The sequence below is a fragment of the Oryzias latipes genome, chromosome 10, assembly GCF_002234675.1.
Source record: "Oryzias latipes chromosome 10, ASM223467v1".
Classification (NCBI taxonomy): Eukaryota; Metazoa; Chordata; class Actinopteri; order Beloniformes; family Adrianichthyidae; genus Oryzias; species Oryzias latipes.
Window position 1 is genome coordinate 10,993,180 of NC_019868.2, and position 20,511 is coordinate 11,013,690.

At 37.8% G+C, this 20,511-nt stretch overlaps 2 protein-coding genes across 7 annotated transcripts in view; both read left to right on the forward strand.

Annotated features, from left to right (window-relative positions):
• Positions 1 to 2,144: 2,144 nt before the first annotated feature.
• rbmx (RNA binding motif protein, X-linked) lies at positions 2,145 to 9,706 on the forward strand. Of its 4 annotated transcripts, none has more exons than XM_023959043.1 (11): positions 2,145 to 2,328; positions 2,495 to 2,626; positions 3,120 to 3,226; positions 3,308 to 3,470; positions 3,558 to 3,707; positions 3,826 to 3,931; positions 4,096 to 4,218; positions 4,885 to 4,976; positions 5,602 to 7,189; positions 7,940 to 8,080; positions 9,578 to 9,706. In XM_023959043.1, exons 2-9 carry the CDS (start codon positions 2,518 to 2,520, stop codon positions 5,916 to 5,918), a joined length of 1,167 nt encoding a protein of 388 aa, XP_023814811.1. In that variant the 5' UTR covers positions 2,145 to 2,328; positions 2,495 to 2,517; the 3' UTR covers positions 5,919 to 7,189; positions 7,940 to 8,080; positions 9,578 to 9,706. The 4 variants fall into 4 exon arrangements, with proteins under 4 accessions (XP_023814811.1, XP_023814812.1, XP_020562113.1 ...); XM_023959044.1 differs by having other exon boundaries at positions 7,940 to 8,023; XM_020706454.2 differs by lacking the exon at positions 7,940 to 8,080.
• Positions 9,707 to 10,199: 493 nt separating this feature from the next.
• The window catches only part of arhgef6 (Rac/Cdc42 guanine nucleotide exchange factor 6), a 30,156-nt gene continuing 19,844 nt past the window's right edge, over positions 10,200 to 20,511 (forward strand). Inside the window, exons 1-8 of one of the 3 annotated variants that reach the window (XM_011479956.3) lie at positions 10,200 to 10,523; positions 11,575 to 11,658; positions 13,229 to 13,313; positions 17,472 to 17,590; positions 18,663 to 18,867; positions 19,021 to 19,073; positions 19,823 to 19,917; positions 20,124 to 20,219. In XM_011479956.3, coding sequence (XP_011478258.1) covers positions 10,359 to 10,523; positions 11,575 to 11,658; positions 13,229 to 13,313; positions 17,472 to 17,590; positions 18,663 to 18,867; positions 19,021 to 19,073; positions 19,823 to 19,917; positions 20,124 to 20,219 — 902 coding nt within the window. In that variant the 5' untranslated portion in view covers positions 10,200 to 10,358. Of the gene's footprint in view, positions 10,524 to 11,243; positions 11,492 to 11,574; positions 11,659 to 13,228; positions 13,314 to 17,471; positions 17,591 to 18,662; positions 18,868 to 19,020; positions 19,074 to 19,822; positions 19,918 to 20,123; positions 20,220 to 20,511 lie in introns of those variants that run through there. The other 2 variants (XM_004073194.4, XM_011479957.3) reach the window with 2 other exon arrangements.

Sequence of the window (20,511 nt, forward strand, 5' to 3'; positions counted from 1 at the left end):
ATATAAATTTGGCCCCTAACCTAAGGAAAATACTTTATTATCCAAGATTTTGTTTTATTTATAAATGTAACCCAGAAATAATATGTATTTAGGCGTTCAATCATGTCACGAAACATTTATTTTGATAGGCAGGAAGCGATGGGAGACTGACACCGTGGATGTGATGGTGTGGTCTTTAATTCAGCCTTATTCGTATCTTTAATCCTGAAGAATAAACGTCTTCAAGAACTTCAAATAAAGTCTAAAATAATTAATTAACTAACCAGAAAGTCCAAAGTCTTGTGAAATGTAGGAGTGTTAGGAGATTTGCAAACAATGTTACTGTAACCAACTTCCTGGATCTTTTATTTTGGGAGAGGTGTGCTGCCAACAGGTGGGGCCTAAGCGAAAACTCACTGTGATGGTGCCTAAGGTGTCCAGCATCTGTCCATTTACTGCGCGTGATTCAACATAGTTCTTCCTGAGGGGTCGGCTCCGTAGGGCAGGAACAGACATTCGAAAGTTGGCGCTAATCAATGACACAGAGGCACCTGAGTCAACTAAAATAGAGACCTCTGTATTCTCAACCACCCCTCTAATGTAAGAGGTGGGGTGATCCTCATTTGACTCAGAGTCAAGCCCATTAGTGTGTGTCTCTTAACTGTTCATTAAATTTGCAACATTTATTCTATTAAAGTGTTTGCCTTTGCAACTAATAGAAAACATTTTTTTTCACATTAAATAAATGTTATAAAATGCATTATTCAGTAGACCTACAAATTTCCATCATCAGAATTAATTACAATAGTTTTTTTTGTTTTTCACAACATGACAGATTGTTTACTTTATTACTTGGAAAACTAACGAGGTCTTCTTTAGAGTTTCATGTAAAAAACTAGTCAAACTTGAAATTCAGGAGGTCTTAGTTACTATCCCGTTTGGAGCTCTTTTCTAAGAACCACTCCTTTCACCATACCTTTCAACTTGAAATGAATGCATTTATGTATTTTAGCACAAAGCTTGTTTGAATAAAGTTCAGGTTGCTCATGGACTGATAAATGAGCATTTTAAAAAGTAAACTCTAAAACCGGTTAATGTGCACATTTGAATTCAGTTTTACACATCCCATAATACAATTTGAAATGACACAACAAACGATACAAGGCATTTAAACACTAACGGTTTTATTGGAAATATGATGCAAGTGGATCCACTTGGAGGAGGATCATAATATAATACATCCTAACGGTGTAGTTACACAGTAAACTAAATCATATTTTGTCGTCCTGAAGAGAAAAAAATTTGGTTGATGAGTTGAAGAAAAGTTTCAGATTAAAATGTTCAAGAAATCAATTATTTGCTATTTCACATTAACTTGAACTTTTTTTGCTTGTTTTTACTTAAAGTAATCCTTTTAAGCCAGTGGTATTTAATTCCCCTGACCTATTGATCTTTTTGATTTGACAGAGTTACTCAGTTGCATAATCCCATCTTTGTTTGGAGAACCTTTGCTTTAAATCAACAGAAAGGGGGCAACTAGATGGCGTTGAGAAATTAACTTGTTTCTGTACTTTACGTTTTTTTCCTAATAAAACCAAGTTGTTGAAAAGAGTTGAGTAAGCTAGAAATGAATCTAAATTCAATTTGAAATGTTATTCCCATGCTTTCCAGATTTCATAATCTTATGTTTCAATGAGTTCATATAAAAAATTACATTACAATTTCTGAAGCTTGTAAAGTGGCCGATGGACTTGAAAAAGTAAAGAATACCTATTTAAATTTAAAACTGTAAAAAAAAATTGTGTCCATTTGTGGCACTAAACTTGGAAACGGGTTAAGTAATGAGCTCAAAAACTGTTTAATATTCAGAAATTAAAGAAAAAAATAAAGACATTCTAATTTCACAGTATAAGGAGAAGAGGAGTAACATTTTTGAATAGGTAGCAAATATTTTAGATAAAAAGCAAGCCCAATATGTATGTATGTATGTATGTATGTATGTATGTATGTATGTATGTATGTATGTATGTATGTATGTATGTATGTATGTATGTATGTATGTATGTATGTATGTCAAGTTTTCACGTGACACTCCAGTCCACAAGGGGGCGACAACGAGCTCAAATCTCCTCGTCGTCTTGTTTTAAAGTGAACGAACACGAGGATGTAAAATGCGAAGAAGACGAGCCATATTTTTTTTCGATCATCGTCTGCGGCTGCACAGCAAGGTGGCCTGGTGTATTCTTACTCTTTGTACGGTTCTGCTTTGCGTAATCAAAATATAGTGTTTCCCTTTTCCTCCCATAATATTTTGTGCATTTCCATCTGAACAGCTACATCAACGTGCTGGTGAGTTTCAATTTAGCCGAGATGTAGTACTAGTTGCATATTTTTTAGCGCCATTTTGTGTATTAACTGCTTGGTCCTCCTTTCGGTTGTAATGTAATCTGCTGAAAGAATCTCGACAAACTTCATTCCATACTAATTTTTGTAACGACAATTTGTTCCGTTGTAGGCAGAGAGTTCTTCGGCATCATCATGGCAGAGGCAGACCGACCAGGAAAGCTTTTCATCGGAGGGTTGAACACGGAGACCACCGAGAAGGCCTTGGAGCAGTACTTCAGCAAATATGGCAGAATTGTTGAAGGTGGGAGTCAGACTGTCTTCTCCTAACCTTAATTTAAAAACTATGGCTATGATACAATTTTTGATACACAAAAAACGTGTTTGGCCGGTTTTTTCTTTAAATGTTATTTTTGCTGTTAGCAAAAAATCAATGATACCTCGTGTCTGCTAAAAGATATCTTCATTTAAAATCTGGCTAACGTACATTATTTTTTTCTAAATGTATTATATTTAATAAGTCCTTTCTATATTATGTTCATACATTATTATCGTATAATATCACTCAGGCCAATATTTATCAATTTGAGGGTCTGGACCTTCTTGCTGCTCGGGTCAACAAGTTATGAGTTTAAATTGAGCAGAAAGCAGTGTTTCAGTCGAAATGAGGAAACCTAATTAGAAATCGAGGAAACTTTGTTTTTTTGTGACATTTTTAAGCTTTAGAGGAGAAAAATCTCTGAATTAATTCAGATATTGATTTTTTTTGTTTTCTTTTCTTCTTTGAAACATTTCAGTTATTTTGATGAAGGATCGTGAAACAAACAAATCCAGAGGATTTGCATTTGTTACTTTTGAAAGTCCTGCTGATGCCAAGGATGCTGCTCGCGAGATGAACGGAAAGGTAAGTATTTCCTCTCCCCCGATTCACATTTTGTACTGCTTTGAAGGCATCGCATGAAATCTTTTTGTCTTTTTCTCAAAGTCTCTTGATGGCAAGCCAATCAAAGTGGAGCAAGCTACAAAGCCTCAGTTTGAGAGCGCTGGTAGACGTGGACCCCCATCCAATTACTCCCGCAGTCGGGGTCCACCAAGAGGTCCCCGTGGTTCCAGGGGAGGTCCTAGCGGCATGAGGGGTCCCCCCAGGGGTAAGAAATCAGGGCAGCTAAAATGATTTTAGGAAAAGTGAACATTTTTCTTACTTCAATGTAATATCACATGTCTGGTCTGTTTAGACTACTATGACAGTCCAGGAAGTGGGGATCCCTTCTTCAAAGGGATGTCATCAAGAGGTCCCCCTCCACTGAAACGAGGCCCTCCACTTCGTAATGGCGGTCCCCCACCCAAAAGACCTGCACCATCCGGCCCCATGGGCAGGCGTGAGTGTCGGTACTCTGCTTAAGGCAGTCCTTTTTTTCTCGTACAATTCATGTTATAATTTGATGGTTGTTTGTTTTTGCTGATTTTTGATCAGTTGTTTGTTTTTTCATCTGCATTTTCCAGCCCCCATGTCAAGGGACAGAGATCCTTATGGTCCTCCACCCCGAAGAGACTCCATGTCCAGGAGGGACGATTATCCGTCACCGAGGGATGACCACTACAAAGACAGGTAGGAAATTTGTCTTTAGTATACTTTTTTATTATCAAAAGATGGTGCATATGATTTTTAAAAATTATAGTAGTTGTAGTTTAATTGCACATGTCTGCTGAAAGGTAAAATATCATAAATAAACATGACTTTTCAGTTTCTCATTAAACGGTTCTGTTTTTTAGCTATTCCAGTCGGGATTATAATTCAAGAGACTCGAGGGACTACGGACCTCCTCCTAGAGACTATTCCTACAGGGATTACTCCAGTTCCCGGGATGATTACGGGTCAATGTCCAGAGGATACAGGTATGACTATTACCTCTATCTCTGTGGTTTAGAGGTATAGTGTCTGCCCTGAAACTTGGAGGTTGTGCACTGAAACAATGGCGTTGAGGGAGGTAAATGTCTGCCTTTTCTTTGATTAAGTGTCAGAAAATGACTGACATTTAATTTCACGAATTGTAAAAGGACAAACAATACCAATATAATTGAACAGGTAACATTTTTTTGTAGTCAACCTGGAAATTCAACCTCTGTTACCTCTTCTTGCCAGAATGATCGTCTTAGTGATATTTTCTTTGTTTTCTTCGTCTTGTAAATGCTGCCTTTGACCGGTCTTCTCTGCTTTCCTCACCGCTATGTCCGTCTTTCCAGTAAACAAAGGGGATTCCAAGTAAAATTTATTGGAATGACTCCATGTTGACTGTATATCCCAAAGTCTCAGTTTTCAGAAACTGATGGAATTGTTCAGATGGAGCACGCTCTTAGATGATTATGGTAATCCAAAGTCCACTAGCGCTAAAATGTCATCACTGTAACATCTGCGATCAAAGGGTTAAACCACCAAATGGTTCTGTGAGGTCAAAGGTCAAATGAGGAGATTGAATTTCATTCACCCAGGCGTGTGACAACTGGGTTTGGTACTGAAGGGTGCAGTTATTTTTTTACATGGAACGTATCGTTGTTTTCTAGTGACCGTGATGGTTATGGAGGTGGGCGAGACCCAAGAGGCTACATGGATCGTCCCAGCGGTGGTTCCTACAGAGATTCATACGATGGTTACGGTAAGATGCAATTCCACAGGCCAACGATAGATCAGAAAGGATCACAACATTGAGTCAACCGAATACCAAAGTTAATCAGACCGCCACCTTCCAAAAGCTACAAAAACCAACAAATTCACACCTCAAAGGACTTTCCTGACCAGCGCACAAACCTGAAACTTATTGTAGGTTCTTACAAATCTGAATTTGTTCCAGAGTTTAAGTCTATGGCTATGTCAACACAAAAAAGAACAACTCAATGTGATTTGCAAAGTTTTCTACTACAAGGAGCCTTCAAATGTCTTGGAAGTATCAGTTGTTTATTAGCTGTTGCCTTGCAAAGTACTCCCTCAAGGAGTAACCACCAAAAAGCGTCAAGTCTGAAAACCAACCTTCCCTTCACTTGGAACTTGAAATGGAAAATGGCATCTCAGATCAGTGGCATGCTGAAATGGGCAACAGCACTGACTTTTTTCCTCCTGTGCTTGGATATGCGCTGCACTTACCAACTAAAATTATCCATGCTCAATTGAATCTATAACAGTAGAGGAGGAATTACACATGGCATCTAAACAATGAGCACCTCCGAGTGCAATAAAATGTATAAATTGAACCTTTCCAATTACCTGAACCATTGACCCTGCAGGTAACTCTCGCAGTGCCCCACCTTCAAGGGGCCCCCCACCATCCTATGGTGGAAGCAGTGGAAGCAGTCGTTACGATGACTATGGCGGCAGCTCTCGGGACGGCTATGGAAGTCGAGACAGTTATCCCAGCAGTCGGAGTGACCAGTATCCCCCTAACCGTGGCGAGCGGATGGGGAGGCAGGAAAGGGGCCCAGCCCCCCCTGGGGATAGAGGCTACCCCCCTCGTGACTCGTATGGCAGTTCAAGCCGTGGAGGGCCGCGTGGAGGCCGTGGTGGCAGTCGAGTTGACAGAGGATTAGCTCGCAGCAGATACTGAACCGGACTTGGAAATAACAAACAGGCAAACGTTGGTCTTCATTTTCACAAAGCAGCCATGTTAGCAAATGTGGAATAAGGGGCAAAGTTTGACTTGTATAATCAGTTTTATTTTTTTTATGTGGTTTTTTTTCCCCTTAGTGGTTAAATGTTGATGTCACAGCACAATTTCCAAATGTTAGTTTTTTTTGTACATTCTTGGCTGTTGGAATCTGCAATGCCCCTTCATGTGGCTTTCCTAATAAAGCTTTTAGTTGTATCTTGGCATCAGCTCATGGATTTTTCAACACAAGACCAACCTCAAAATGCAACGGACAAATGTAAAGTGACTACACAACCTTGATCGAAAATTTCCAAAATGCAAAGGTGGGTCTGTCCCTGCTAGACTGGAAGTAACCTGACTTCATTATTGAACACATGTGGTTCCGTCTGGACAATGCTGTCTGCAAGATGAGGAAAAATGTTACTGTCGACATGTTCTAATGTAGTTTCCATGGAAATGGATCCATCATCCTAGAGCCACTTGATGGCATGCAGCGACAAAACCAAAGGCAACCAAATGCAACTCGACTGCTAGTCAACAGCTGGTAAGCAAAGCAAACCTTTGTTTCTCGTCTGTAATTGAGTTTCTCGTTATCGTGTAATGCAAGCTCCACTCAGAAGGTGACATTCAAGACATCTTGTGCATCGTGGAACAAAGAAAAAGGTCAACTGAATTTAACCTTTTTTTTTAGTCAATTGTCATCAATTAAATTTTATTTTCTGCAGTAACCAGAACCCTTCTTCTATCAATCAGCTTTATAAACCTTTTTTTTGTTTTTTGTTTTCAATTAGGCCTTCAAAATGAAAAATTTTACAAGAAAAAAAAATAAAGTAGAATCTTTACATTATTAGTAATTGTATCTTGGATTTTTTTTTTTTTGGATAAATATTTAAAACCAAAAATGCATTGAGGCCCACTGCTCAGAATCAACCCTTCCAACTAGCATGCCAATTCAAAAACTGGAAACCTCTGGATCAACGACCTCAACCTAACAGCCCGCCTGGAACAAACAATCCCCCCAAGTTTGCAGTTGGATTAAGGATTACCGTACACTTAATTATTCTAATACAGCACATTTCTAATATCTTTTTTTCTTGAAGGGCAATTTGTTGATGCTGTGTTTCCATTGCAGGGTGAATGCTATTTCATGGAAACGTCTTAGCATTCCATTGGAGTTGTGTTGCCTGGATGTGTCTGGATCCATTTTTACCACCTTGGGAATGTTAGTGGTAAGCAGTATTGGGAATATGATTTAAAAAAAATCACTTAGTGAAATACTCTTAATTCCAAAGTAGTAATAGTTACTAATTTACTTAAGTAAATAACTTCATAAAAAAGTAACTAGTTACCATGGAAAAAAGATTTTCATTGCTGTTTAAAAAAAAGACCCTTTTCTTGTGATCAGGTTGTACATATCAGTTGAAATGAGTAAATGAAAGTACATATACACACACATATACATACAGCATACGAACAGACAGAAAAAGGTTTGTTCTGCACTCCAATATTCTCTTTGTAATCAAAGTTGGCCATTAAAAATTGGCAGCATTAGTGGAAAGGTAGGCTGGTCAACTTCTGATCAGATTGAGCGTATGGTTCTTGTCTTCCCCACACACACAGAACAGACAAAGTTTGGACACACCTTCTCATTCAAAGGAGTTTTCTTTATTTTCATGAAATAATCTACAGGAAATTGTAGATTTAACACTGAAGGCATCAAAACTATGAATTAACACGTGGAATTCCATAACAAAAAAGTGTGAAACAACTGAAAATACGTCTTATTCTAGGTTCTTCCTTTTGACTTGATTACTGCTTTGCAAACTCTTGGCATTCTCTTGATGAGCTTCTAGAGGTAGTCACCTGAAATGGTCTTCCAACAGTCTTGAAGGAGTTCCCAGAGATGCTTAGCACTTGTTGGCCCTTCTGCCTTCACTCTGCAGTCCAGCTCAACCCTAAACCATCTCCACTGGGTTCAGGTGCTGTGACTGTGGAGGCCAGGTCATCTGGTGCAGCACCCCATCACTCTCCTTCTTGGTCAAATAGCCCTTACACAGCTGGAGGTGTGTTTGGGGTCATTGTCCTGTGGAAAAAAAAATGATGGTCAAACTAAACGCAAAGTAAGCACGCCTGCACCCATCTGTTGACACTCTCCCCCACTAGCTTACAGCCCCTCTCAACCCCAACATATTACAGTTGCAACAAAAATGCCGAGCATTATTGGAGCTATCGGTCATGCAGTTTTGAGCCAGGTGCCAGATCAGACGAGGAAAATGAAGACGTACGTGGATCTAGTCGTCTACACGTGGATGCATCAGAATGAAGCGGAGCAGGGAGCTTGGGGCCCACCCAGCATATTCTTAATGACAGAAATAAGCTCTTTTTCAAACACCATTTTTCTGTTTTTTTTTGTTGAATCACGTTTGATTAAAGAAATACTGTACTCAGAAATGCAATTTTGAGCTTAATGATTTTTATACATGTCCTCCATGGGTGGAAAAAAAGCCAAAAGATGTTTTAAATGTTAAATCAAAAATGCGTGTTCTCTACAGAATGCACTCCTCCCTCACCTTCCTTCTCTGCAAGCTGAAAACTGGTGCAAACAACCATCCTTCCTATTCTTGATTATGGTGATTTTTATCAACATCATCTGCTGCTAAAGTTGGAACACATCAATCTCTCTGCTATTTGTTCATCTTCTAAACCCTTTTGGGGTCACGGGGCTGCTGGAGCCTATCCCGGCCACTCGTGGGTGAAGGCAGGGGACGTCCTGGACAGGTCGCCAGTCTTTCGCAGGGCCACAATCGCACACCCTCACATTCACACCCAGGGACAATTTAGAGTAACCAATTAACCCATGAAGCATGTTTTTGGACTGTTGGAGGAAGCCGGAGAAATCCACACATGCACTGGGAGAAAATGCACACTCCACCCATTGATGTTCTGTTTCAGGTCCCCCAGCCGGGATTTGAACCAGCAGCCTTTCTTGCTGTGAGGCAAGAGCGCTAGGGCAGACCTTTAAAATAATGAAAAACGTTCTTATAGTAACTATTTAATTAACATCAAAATCTAAACCTGAGACAGGATTCTGTAAGTAGTTCTGCTCTGGACTCACTATTTCTGCAGCTTTTCCACCTGCTTGGTGTTTGTGTGTGGGATGAGTGTTTTGCCTTGTGTTGGAAAACAACATAGTCTCCAGTTGGCTACCATGAAGAATGACACTTCCTTTATCCCATCATAATAACTTAACTCTCCCAGTTTCCCCTTCAGATACTTTGACACAACACCAGCTGCTGGTGTGTTTGGTTTGCAGTAACTGTATAATAACAAAAAAAGTAATTGGATTACTCTGTAAAAATAATGGTGTTAATTAATCAACACTTAATTGCTGTTATTTGAAGCACTGGTTGTAAATGTAGCTTTCTGATTTTTGGGGGGTTTTGGGTTCTAGCTCTTCTTATTTTAAAAATATTAGGTGGACCCTGCCTTAAACAAAGTGACATCGTCCACTCCATTACTTATCCTTGTAACTGCTGCATATTTATCTGAAGTTAATGAGCTAAAGCGCAATGATTTAAAACAAAGTACTAAAATATGATTGTTTTTGTTTTTTCCAGGTCCTGGCAGAACCTTCTCTTGAGGTTTGGGCTGGACTGCATCAAGTGGAAGAACTTGTAGAAAGAGGAGCAAGTTAAAGTTTTGATGAAGTTTACAGTTGGGCTTAATAAAGATTTTGGAGGGAAAAATGTTTTGCCTCATCTCTTTCTATATACATATATATTTATAATAGTAAATATTAAAGTACAAGGAAAGGGAGTCATGGTTGAACTTCCTATATATATATATATATATATATATATATATATATATATATATATATATATATATATATATATATATATATATATATATATATATATATATATATATATATATATATATATATATATATATATATATATATATATATATATATATATATATGTGTATATATATATATATATATGTGTGTATATATATATATATATATGTGTGTATATATATATATATATATATATATATATATGTATATATATATATATATATATATATATATATATATATATATATATATATTAAAAGGCTGGTAATTTTAATGTGATGTGTTGATTTCCATCAATCACGAGTGGTTGTGTGCATCTTGAAGGATGTGCTGCTCTGCAGGAGGAAGCTCTGCTTGTCGAGGTGCCTGTTTGCCAGTAGGGGTAGCGTGCAGTGGCCGCGTCCTCCTCCGCCAACTGCCTCTTTTTTTTTTTTTTAACTTGTAGCAGAAGTGCGGATGTGAGTTGCATGTTGATGGGTAGCACAGCAGCTTCAATATTTTTTTTAACGATGCAGTTTTAGGAGGACCGCGGAGCTATGAATCCAGAGGAGCAGACGGTAACGTGGTTGATCTCGCTGGGGGTGCTCAGCTCGCCCAAAAAGAACATAGCGGACCCGGAGGAGTTTCTAAAAGCATCCCTGAAGGATGGGGTCGTCCTGTGCAAGCTCACGGAGCGCCTCATACCCGACTTCACTCCCAAGGTGAGACGTCGAGTTCACCGGACAAATGGCACCAAATTAACGGCTCTCTGGTGGAGAAGAAGGAATAGGCTCGCCGAAAGCGATACTGACAGGAACTTAGTTGTCCCTGCAGACGGCCCTGCTGCTGTGTGTGTGTCCCCCAGCCGACACATTTTACCACCGAATGTTCCTTTATGTCGCGTGCTTATCTCGAAGTTTTAGCAACACTTTAGATTCACGCGCGCTGGCTTTTCAGGGAGTTGTTTCTGTACGTGTGGAAAAAAAATCTGTTCCGCATTCTTGACGCGAGCGGGTCGGTGTGGAGAGATGTTGTCAAAATACGACGAACTTGACACTTCAAGAGCACGGAGGGCGGCAAATGTCATAAGTGTGAGCGTGCGTGGTACTTTATTTGTATTACACATGACATTATAGACTTTTAAACTGGAAAAGACGCGCCATAACTTATGCTAAACGCAAAGATGGCAAAGTTGATAGTGATAACAGTTGCAAATGTAGGTCGTCACTTCCTCTTGAACGGCTGTTCTTCCCGGTGCGACCTCCCCTTTGAAAAAAGTGCAAAGCGCCGCCACTAGCGTAAAGACGCAGAACGCAACCGGAAGCAACACTTTTAAGTTGCCCACATTTGCATCTTACGGCTCTAATACATGTGTTTTTTTTTCTGACAAGTTGCTACATTCAAAAATAAAAACGGTCCCTCCCCCAAAAATATGTAAATGTCACAGTCGCCTGTAACTTTTATTGATAAAATACCATATTTTATTTTGAAATCTGGGGAAGCGGCCGGAAGCTTTGGTGAAACAAGTTGTTCTTTACATTTGTTTGGTGTAACGGCTTGAAAATGCAAGTAGAAAATGAAGGAGAAATGTAGTCATGCTTTCAAGTATGTTATTATATCACGTTGGGATTATAAACATGTCACTTTACTTGCTTCTAAGTCGCATTGAAATGAAAACCGTGTCTGCTAGGTGCGTATCAGATAAACAGTTTGCTTCACCAAAGCTAGATACTAGACGTTTTTCTATTTATCTAGTGTTTTGTTTTATAATAGTGTTCTCAAGAACCAAGAACTGAAGCGGAATGCATCTCCAACATCCGAGAGTTTTTAAGAGGATGCTCGTCCTTGAAAGTAGAGGTAAGGTGAATCTGATGGACTTCTTTTTGCCTGTTTTACCTTAAAGACATGAGGAGCTGACCTTTGACCTTTATCACTATTACCTGTTTACTCTGTCCTTGGAATCTCTTGCAGGTCTTCTGTCTGATTTGACCAACTCTTGCTTGTGTTTGGGTATTTGTTGTGTGAGCCACTTTCTAGGCTGTCACTCACACTTACCAGGGATTGCTGGTCAAAATCCTTATTTATTTGTATTATTTTTTGATAAATTCTTAATTTTATTTTATTGTTATAGTGCTTATTGTCAGTAAAGACCTCTAGGTACCTTTTGCAGGTTTCTATTGCTGAACAAGAAACCAGGCGAATTGCTTACAGATGTTGGGAGTTTACCTCTCTACCAGCCTGCCTGTTTTTACCACAGCAGACATTAATGTCTCCCTCAACTTTATAAATAATCGGCTCTGGTTAGAGGCCCAGAAATGATTCCTTTGAAGCGTTAATCGAGTCAGCCCAGCTTGGTCCACTCCGGTGGTTTACTAGGCTTGCCCAGCTGGCTTGTTATGTCTGAGAGGTCTTCTTTGCTCTTATTCACCAGCTCGGTTTTAGCCCATAATTAGACCTTTCGCAGTCAGCCAGTAGGTCATGGGCAGAGGTCTGTGGAGCGCTTCTGCCAAATGTATCAGCCAGAAAATATCTTTCAGTCATTCGGGGAGAGCATACTTTCCTCTTCTTTTTCTTTCTTTCTTATTCTTTCTGTTATATTACTAAAGCAAACCGTGCCTGTAGGCCAAGTTACTACATACATAAAGAGAGCAGCAGCCATTCTGCTTTCACTTCTGCTCTGCGAGGACAAAAAAAGGAAGACTGCTGCTTTTGTTGAGCCTCAGAATTTTTTTTTACTGCATAATATTCACCAGAAAAGATGGACTGGTCAGAATTCTTTTTTTTTTTTTTTGGATGCTAAGAAGACAAATATTTATGGGAACTATCACACTTTTAATCACAGATTGTCTCTGTTAAACATGGCTTACCTGTCTTTCCCTCTGTTTTTCTTAGCTATGCAACAAAATTCCGATTTCCAATTTTTAAACAAACATAAATTACACATGAACCACCTTATTGTTGATTAATAAAGAAAAAAGACAGACAAAGTGGATTATAACAGCTATATAGATCCTGGGATGACCTCATATTGGCCGCCATACTGGTCGAACATTGCCCAGAGGCTGCACACAGCACAGTTTATACTACTTAAACTCTATATTTAAGATGTTTTATTTAAAATGTGAAACCTTAGCCAAAGGAGGAAAGAAGATAGCTGTCTTGGACCGATTAGGCAAGCAGTGAGTGTGCAAGTGTGTAAAGGAAAGTGGACAGGAACCACAGATGAGTATGGCCCGCCATTTCCTTCTTTTATTAAAGACTGAAAAATGACGGAAAACAGGCCATGTACATAGATAGATAGATAGATAGATAGATAGATAGATAGATAGATAGATAGATAGATAGATAGATAGATAGATAAAAAAGCTTTTTATAAAGGGCAGCTTTTGGTTTCTAACATCCTCTTCTCTGCTACCTGTCCATCCAGGGCTTTGAACCAGAGTGGTTATATACTGGAGAGAATTTCGGCAAAGTTCTGGCTACTTTGATGGCATTCAATTTTGCTACACAAGGTAAGAGTGAAGCTCTTTTTCCCAACAGTGAATTTGACCCTTGCTGGATGACTTGCTTCTACCTAAATCCCTATCTGCTTGATTTGGAGGATGTTGCCCTTTTGTTTATTTATTTTTTTTAGACCTTTGCAATAAAGGATAGTGTGTAACAGATGGACAGCTGGCATGGCAGTATGTGTTTGTGTCATGCTGTGTTCCATGTTTCCTCACATGCATCTCTTGCTGAAATATTTTCTGTTCTCTGCAAATTTAGATTGAGCACCAAAAAATAAGTGAAGTAAAAAAAATGGTAAAGAAAACAAATCAAATGATAGAATGTTAGAGTCTTTGATCACTGTCTTTTTTTTCTTCCAAATCCTTGTTTAGGGTCAACTCACATACTGTTTCCATTTGTATTCTTTTCATATTTCCCTTTACAAATCTAAAACAGTTTATTTTTTTAAATAAAGATTTTAAAGTTGATTTACTGCATTGAAATCTTACATATCAGTTCTTTAAGGGTGTTCTAACCTGCTGCTTTTCCCACTGTAGAAGTGGTGGCATATATGTCCTAACTTGCACTTGGTTGTCAGCACATGCTGTTTATTTTTTCTCCTGAATTCATTCCCTTGTACACATCAGAAAGTGGTTTTGGTCTGAGATGATACCAGTTGCACATTTTCAGCACAAAATCTGCATTTAGCAAATGAGTAACAAAAAAAAGTAGTACCTATAATACATCAAGGTTAGATTTCCTTTCAGAGAGATCTGGGTTGAGTTGTGATTAATTCATGGTTGGACTAGTTGGAGGGCTGCATGATATTCCCTCCTGCCGTTCCTGTTTTGCAAAAAAATGGCACCAATAAGGATCTTGTTAATTAATGCCCATTGTTCTAAATGTCATCCAATGAAATGCCGTGAGGTCAAATGTTAGAGCTTAAAACCTACTTTTCATTGCTTAGGCATGCCAGCAGCAGCAGCTGCTATTGTGGATAAGCTACCGGTAGTTTATAGCAAAGACAAAAAAGCACAAAGGGCTGCTTTTATTCAGTGGTGCATGTGTAGCTGTTTGTTTCATTTAAATGCTTTGAATATTATATCCTTAGATATAAAGAGCTAACCGCAGATTTTTGCTGACACATGGGCTTGTTAGGCTTCACGCTGTGTAAAAAATGGAGAGTGTGTGATCCATGAGCTTCACCTGTCACTGCCATCGGTGCCATTTTTCATTCTTTTCACTAAGGCTTTTGTAAATCATTCTGGCATTTCTGGCAGATGAAGCCAACTCCTAATCATCTGCCTCTTTCCAGCCAAACATTTGTCGCTGTAAAAAGAAGAAGTGTTCCTGCTTTTTTTTCCTTTTGGTAAATGCGTGTAGAGTATTTAGCTTTAAATCCTAATTTAATATGAAACGCCTAATTGATCCTAATGAAAGCCTTTTGGATCAAACTATTTTCTGTCTTGGGACTGCATTTGCCTCAGAGATTTGCAGCGTCTCCATGTGTCACTGTACAGCATAAATCCTCTCATCGTAATGGATACCTAGTGTTTGTCCGCTGGGCAACAGCTGGCTGCAGCTGATGCATGGATCCAAGTTTCCCTGCAGGGCCGCGCGGCTGAGGAGAAGATGAACTGTAGTAAAGGAAATCAGATTTTCAATTTTCTTTACATTTTAGCCCCTAAAAATGAAACTTATAGCACACATAAAGTTGGCTAACTAGTATTAGACAGCAGTTAAAGACAGTTGGATCACATTTGTTTTTTTTATGTCTAAGCCATAAATTATAAAAATTTGGTTTCTCCCCTGTATTTGCTTTTGCCTTTGCACGCCTTTTGAAAAAAAAATTTATGTAGTACAATGATACCCCATCCACAAACAGGTTTAAAGTGACAGGATTTTTATTTGGGGGAAAAATGTTTTCCCCCTCACCAAAGGTAAAAAAATAAAAAAAGTACAAACGAGATGGATAAACTGTGAGTAACCATATTTTCTGATGGATTATAATCTGTTTGACAGAGAAGCAAAACAAAATGTCAGATAGATAGATGTGAAAAGAAAAAAACCCCAGAATGCCACTATTTAAAGAATTTCTGGACAAAAAACAAATACGATGACGTGAGTTTCGCAAGAGTTTCAAAGCTATTAAAAAGCTTCTGAGACTTATCTGAACCATATTTTCCACTAATTGAGACAAAGCGGAGCTTCCCAGGACTGGAGTGACCAGACGACCTAAAAAAAGTGAGTCATCAAATGCATCATTAAAGAACCCAGAACAACATGCAAAGACCTACAGGCTTCACTTGCCTCAGAATAAGGTCAATTTTACAATTTACCAATAACACAGAGTTAGGGGGGGGAATGACCCAAAGAAGAATTCAAAAACTCAACTCGCATTTAAAGACACAGCTGTGGTCTGATGAGATTTAACTGTAGATAGAAACTTTTAGCAAACATCTGATAGAGCCTTTTATATTAAAAAACACAAACACTGAAACATGGTGGTGGAAGTGTGATAGTCTGGAGTAGCACATAGCTTTAGTAACTATATAATTTGCTGTAAATGAAACGAGAATGTCTTCTCTCTACCAGAAAATAATTATGAAAAATGGCTCTGCTATCAGTGATAAAGCTGAAGATGACTTTGGTTATGCAGCAGTATGTTAACCCAGAATACACCTGGAAGTCTATCTTTGACTTGCTCAATAAACGAAAACAATGGAAACCCTAAAATGGTGTTGGCTTAGTAACTCAGAAGTTGAGTAAGATTCAGTGGCCTGGACTCATTCTCAAAACCATCCTATTTTGTTTAATTAAAGCAATGCGCTAAATAAACCCACAATTTATCCTCAGGGACATAAAAGAAGAGCAGTTGGCAGAAATGACAGCTTGTCAGCAGCCATCATTGGTACCACCACCTTAGTGTTTTTTTTTTTTTAGAACACCCACTTTTTCAAAAACAGAAGACTTTTGTTCTACCCCCTGAAATTAAATGATTGTCATTTGATTATTTTTATTATTATTTTTCATAGTTTGGCAAGGGATGCAACTTATACTCCACAGCGACTTATATTAGAAATAAATTGTTGTTGTTGTTAACCCTCCTGTTATGTTCATTTGTGAGGAACAGAGATGATGTTTCTGGGTCAATTTGATGTTTGAGGTATGTTAAGTGTTAAGAGTATGTTAAGTGACTCAGAGAATCAGCAAACCTTTTTTTTACAGTAAGATCTTGAAGGCTAACAACATAATATTCTATTTTTCAATGATTTCATAGATTCAGAAATGCAATAAAAAATGACAACTGTTTCTACAAATACAGGATGAAAACAGAGTATTAGTTGGCCAATGATGCTTCATGAAAGGAATAAATAAATAAGTTTGAGAAAGAATTACTGTGAAATTATGAGATAAACATTCTGCTATGATTGTGTCATATAAGGTTGTGAAAGTTATTAGTTCTTGGTCTCAGATTTTGTCAAATAAATTTCCCGTTAATATGCGACTTATAGTCCAGTGCGACTTATCTGTGTTTTTTTTCTACTTTATAATGCATTTTTGGGCTGGTGCGACTTATACTTCGCAACGACTTATAGTCCGGAAAATAGAGTAATTAGAATTTAAACAAAGATAAATGTCAAAGAAGCTAATAGTCAAGCTAATAATGTAAAGAATATTCCCTTTGATTTTTGAAGCAAGGGATATTCATACGATGTAAATATGTTTTTTTTTCTTTAAGGATCATTTCTCTGTTTTCTTGCTTTATTGATGTATTTCTTTGAACACTTTGCCTATATTTTTAGCAAGTTATGAGTTTGAAATTCAAGAATAGATTTATAAAAGCAAACTGAAACTAAAACTAAGAAGACAAAACCTACATTTTTCATGAGTTTTTTATGTTCTGAAACTGAAATCCTCGCATTTTTAACATCTAGGGTTGTTTACTCAGAGGTTGCTTTTTCTGACAGAATACGTCTGTTTTGATCAAATCTGATTAGTCGCTGTGGATTTAGAAATGCGTAGCCTTCGAGTGCCCACTGGCCTTCAGTGATGAACAGTGTTCGGATGAGTCATGACCTAGCCGTCCGCTCTCCCAGTGTGTCCTTATGCATGATCTGTGGGGGCGAGGATGATGATGGTGTGTGTCTATGCTAAAAACACATGTTTTTGTGTGTCTGCAGACTGTGCTGCTGAGAGATGTCCACAGTCTGCATCGTCTTCCCCTAACCAGGCGACTTCCTTACAGACACAGGGCTCCATCAAATCCAAAGGCTCTCTAAGAAGACAATCCAAATCAGTGGTATAGTATATTCTGACCATTTATGGCTAATCTATTCCTACACACATAAAACCATAATAATATATTTCCACAAAGATTATTTGAATAGATTGTAGCATTCAGACAACAAAACATAGTTCAACAAAGCATTCTGTAAACTCCCTATGCGATTTAAAAAAGGCAAAGCATAACACTCTCCTACTCTTGGGAATGGATTTGTTCTAATTTATTTGGGTTCATTTATACTGTGAGTTATCACAGTCTATCGAAGTGTACACCACTTAAAAAAATAAAGGACTTGTCTCTTTCCAGACAGTGTCATTAACTTTTCACTTTCAGAACAGCTTTGATTCATGGCTTCTAGCAGTAATAATTGTGGTCTTAAGGTGGCTTTTAGTGTCCAGACCAGTTTGACTGTGTGATATAGACACGAGTGGGACAGAAGGATTCACGGTACATTTTTACTGTGTCAGTGCAACGACAGAAGCAGGTAGAGTATGCACAATTTCTACTCAAGTAAAAGTAGTTTTGCTATGAAATATGGTTACCCAAGTAGAAGTAAAAAGTAGTCAACAGAAGAAATACTTGAGTAAGAGTAATAGTTTAAAATATATACATATTTTTTCCAAGTACCGTAATTAATGTGCAAATCGTGGTATTTTCAGATGTGTGGTAGCCAAAGACTAACGGTCAACACTCAGTATTTAAGCTTTTGCTCTATTCTGTTGAAAAAATTGCATCTGATCCAGTTGAGGTGAATTTTAAATGTTGAATAAAAGGTGTTTTAACAGTCCATGCATCACTGCTGCTTTAGTTTACAGCAAGTTGTTGGAGGCTCTGATGTGTTGGCTGTGGTTTAACAGTTAAAGCTATGCTGGGGAGATTGACTGTTTGAAATCCTCGTACTTCCTTCCACCTTTTTAGACAATTATCTGGTAATTATCCAAGAATAACTGTATGGCTGTAGCGATAATTTAACAAGTGTGTCTACATGTGAGAACATTTGGCCAGAGAAGACTGACACTGACGAGTCAGAAGTTCACCGATCAGTTGTCTAATTGTAACTTATCTTGCTCAAAAATGATTTGAACAGGAAATGTCGGAGAACGGCGGTGGCGGACAGCTGATGGTAAAGGCCCGCTTCAACTTCAAGCAGAACAATGAGGACGAGCTGTCCTTCAACAAAGGCGAGGTGATCCTGGTGACGCGGCAGGAGGAAGGAGGATGGTGGGAGGGCTCGCTCAACGGCAAGACAGGCTGGTTTCCCAGTAACTACGTCCGCGAGGTCAAACCCTGTGGTGAGTGGATCTGTGCTGCCTCCGAGACTTAAGTACAAATCCTTTTATTAAACAACAAGCCGGATTTTGAGTGTTAAATCCAGAAATGATCATGGATATGTGGCTGTTGTGTGAATTATTACTTACTTGATCTTATTTGTTTGTTTCTTTCAGAAAAGCCATTGTCTCCTAAAGGGACTCCGCTGACCAAGAACTATTACATGGTGGTGAGTTCTGTTAAAAAATCAAAATAATTTATTTATTTAATTTATTTTTAATGTGTATCTTATGAATTTTTGAGTACAGCTTAATAATTGATACTTTAATGTCATTTATTTTAATGTTTTCTACTACATCTACCCCATTTACGATATGAATCATTCTAAGTTTTTTTATTAATATATTTTATATTTAATAATTGTTTTTTTCAGCGTTTGTTTTTTATTCGATCTTTCATCAGGCATATTATTACGTTTAAGAATTAGGGACATTTAAAAAATAAATAAATAAATGTATGTATGAGAATAAAATCAAAGCTTTACGAGAATAAAGTCGTAAAATGATGAGGAAAAAAGATTGTAGAATTATTGGTAGAAAAATATTTATTTTAAAATATATAATTTCATAAGTTATACTTTGAGAATTTACCATAATAATGTCATAATTTATGCGGCATAAGGTTGTTTATTAAAGAAAAAAATGTCCTTGTAAAATTACAAGTTTTTTTCTCATAATTTTACGACTTTATTCTCATATATTCATTTCTTTCTTTCATGGTATCCCTAATACTGTCTAAATTACTTTCCATCCTTTTATAGAAATAAAACAAATTTAACATATAAAAAAAAGTTAAAAAGGATTACAGTTTTTATTTCCTTTTTGGCCTAGTTTGATGCCGGTTTTATAGTGCAGTATAACGCTGTGCATGTCTGGTTTCTGACAACAGTTACCAAATCCCCTCGATTTGCTTCTGCAGGTGGTCCAGGATATCTTGGAACATGAGCGAGAATTTGTCAAAGAACTGCAAACAGTTTTGACATGTTACTTGCGACCCTTACAAGCCTGCGACAAGTAAGAGCAACATCACAAACAGGAAACACATCCAATCATGGCTGCCTAGGACGCAACTGATTGTCAATAAATAGTTTTCTAAATGTTTGTCTTTTTTCTTCCAGCACATATTTGTTTTTTACTTCCCTGCTTTACACCTTTCCATTGATTTGTCATGTTTTCATGATTCTCATTCTCTCTGCTTATGCAAACATCTACGTGTTTAGGCTGCCCAGTGCAGACAGCGCCACCCTGTGTGGGAACCTGGAAGAGATTCTCACCTTCCAGCAGGACCTGTGCTCAGCTTTAGACGATTGTACAAAGTAAGTCATGTAGAAAAGAGCATATGAAATTAACAAATATTCTAGATTTGCATGAACTGCTGCAAAGGGTTGGGTATCACATGATTTCATTAAAAAAATGCCTGGTTAGATTTATTTATTGATTTTGATTCAATATTGATTTCTTTTTCAAAATTCCATTCAAAATATTACTAACAGTATTAATTCTTGCATTTAATGCTAACAGAAAGCAGTTCTTTTTGTTTAAAGACAATGGATTCATAGATTTGATGATTCAGTGAAGCTTTTTTAATTCAGGAGCTGATTGCTTTAG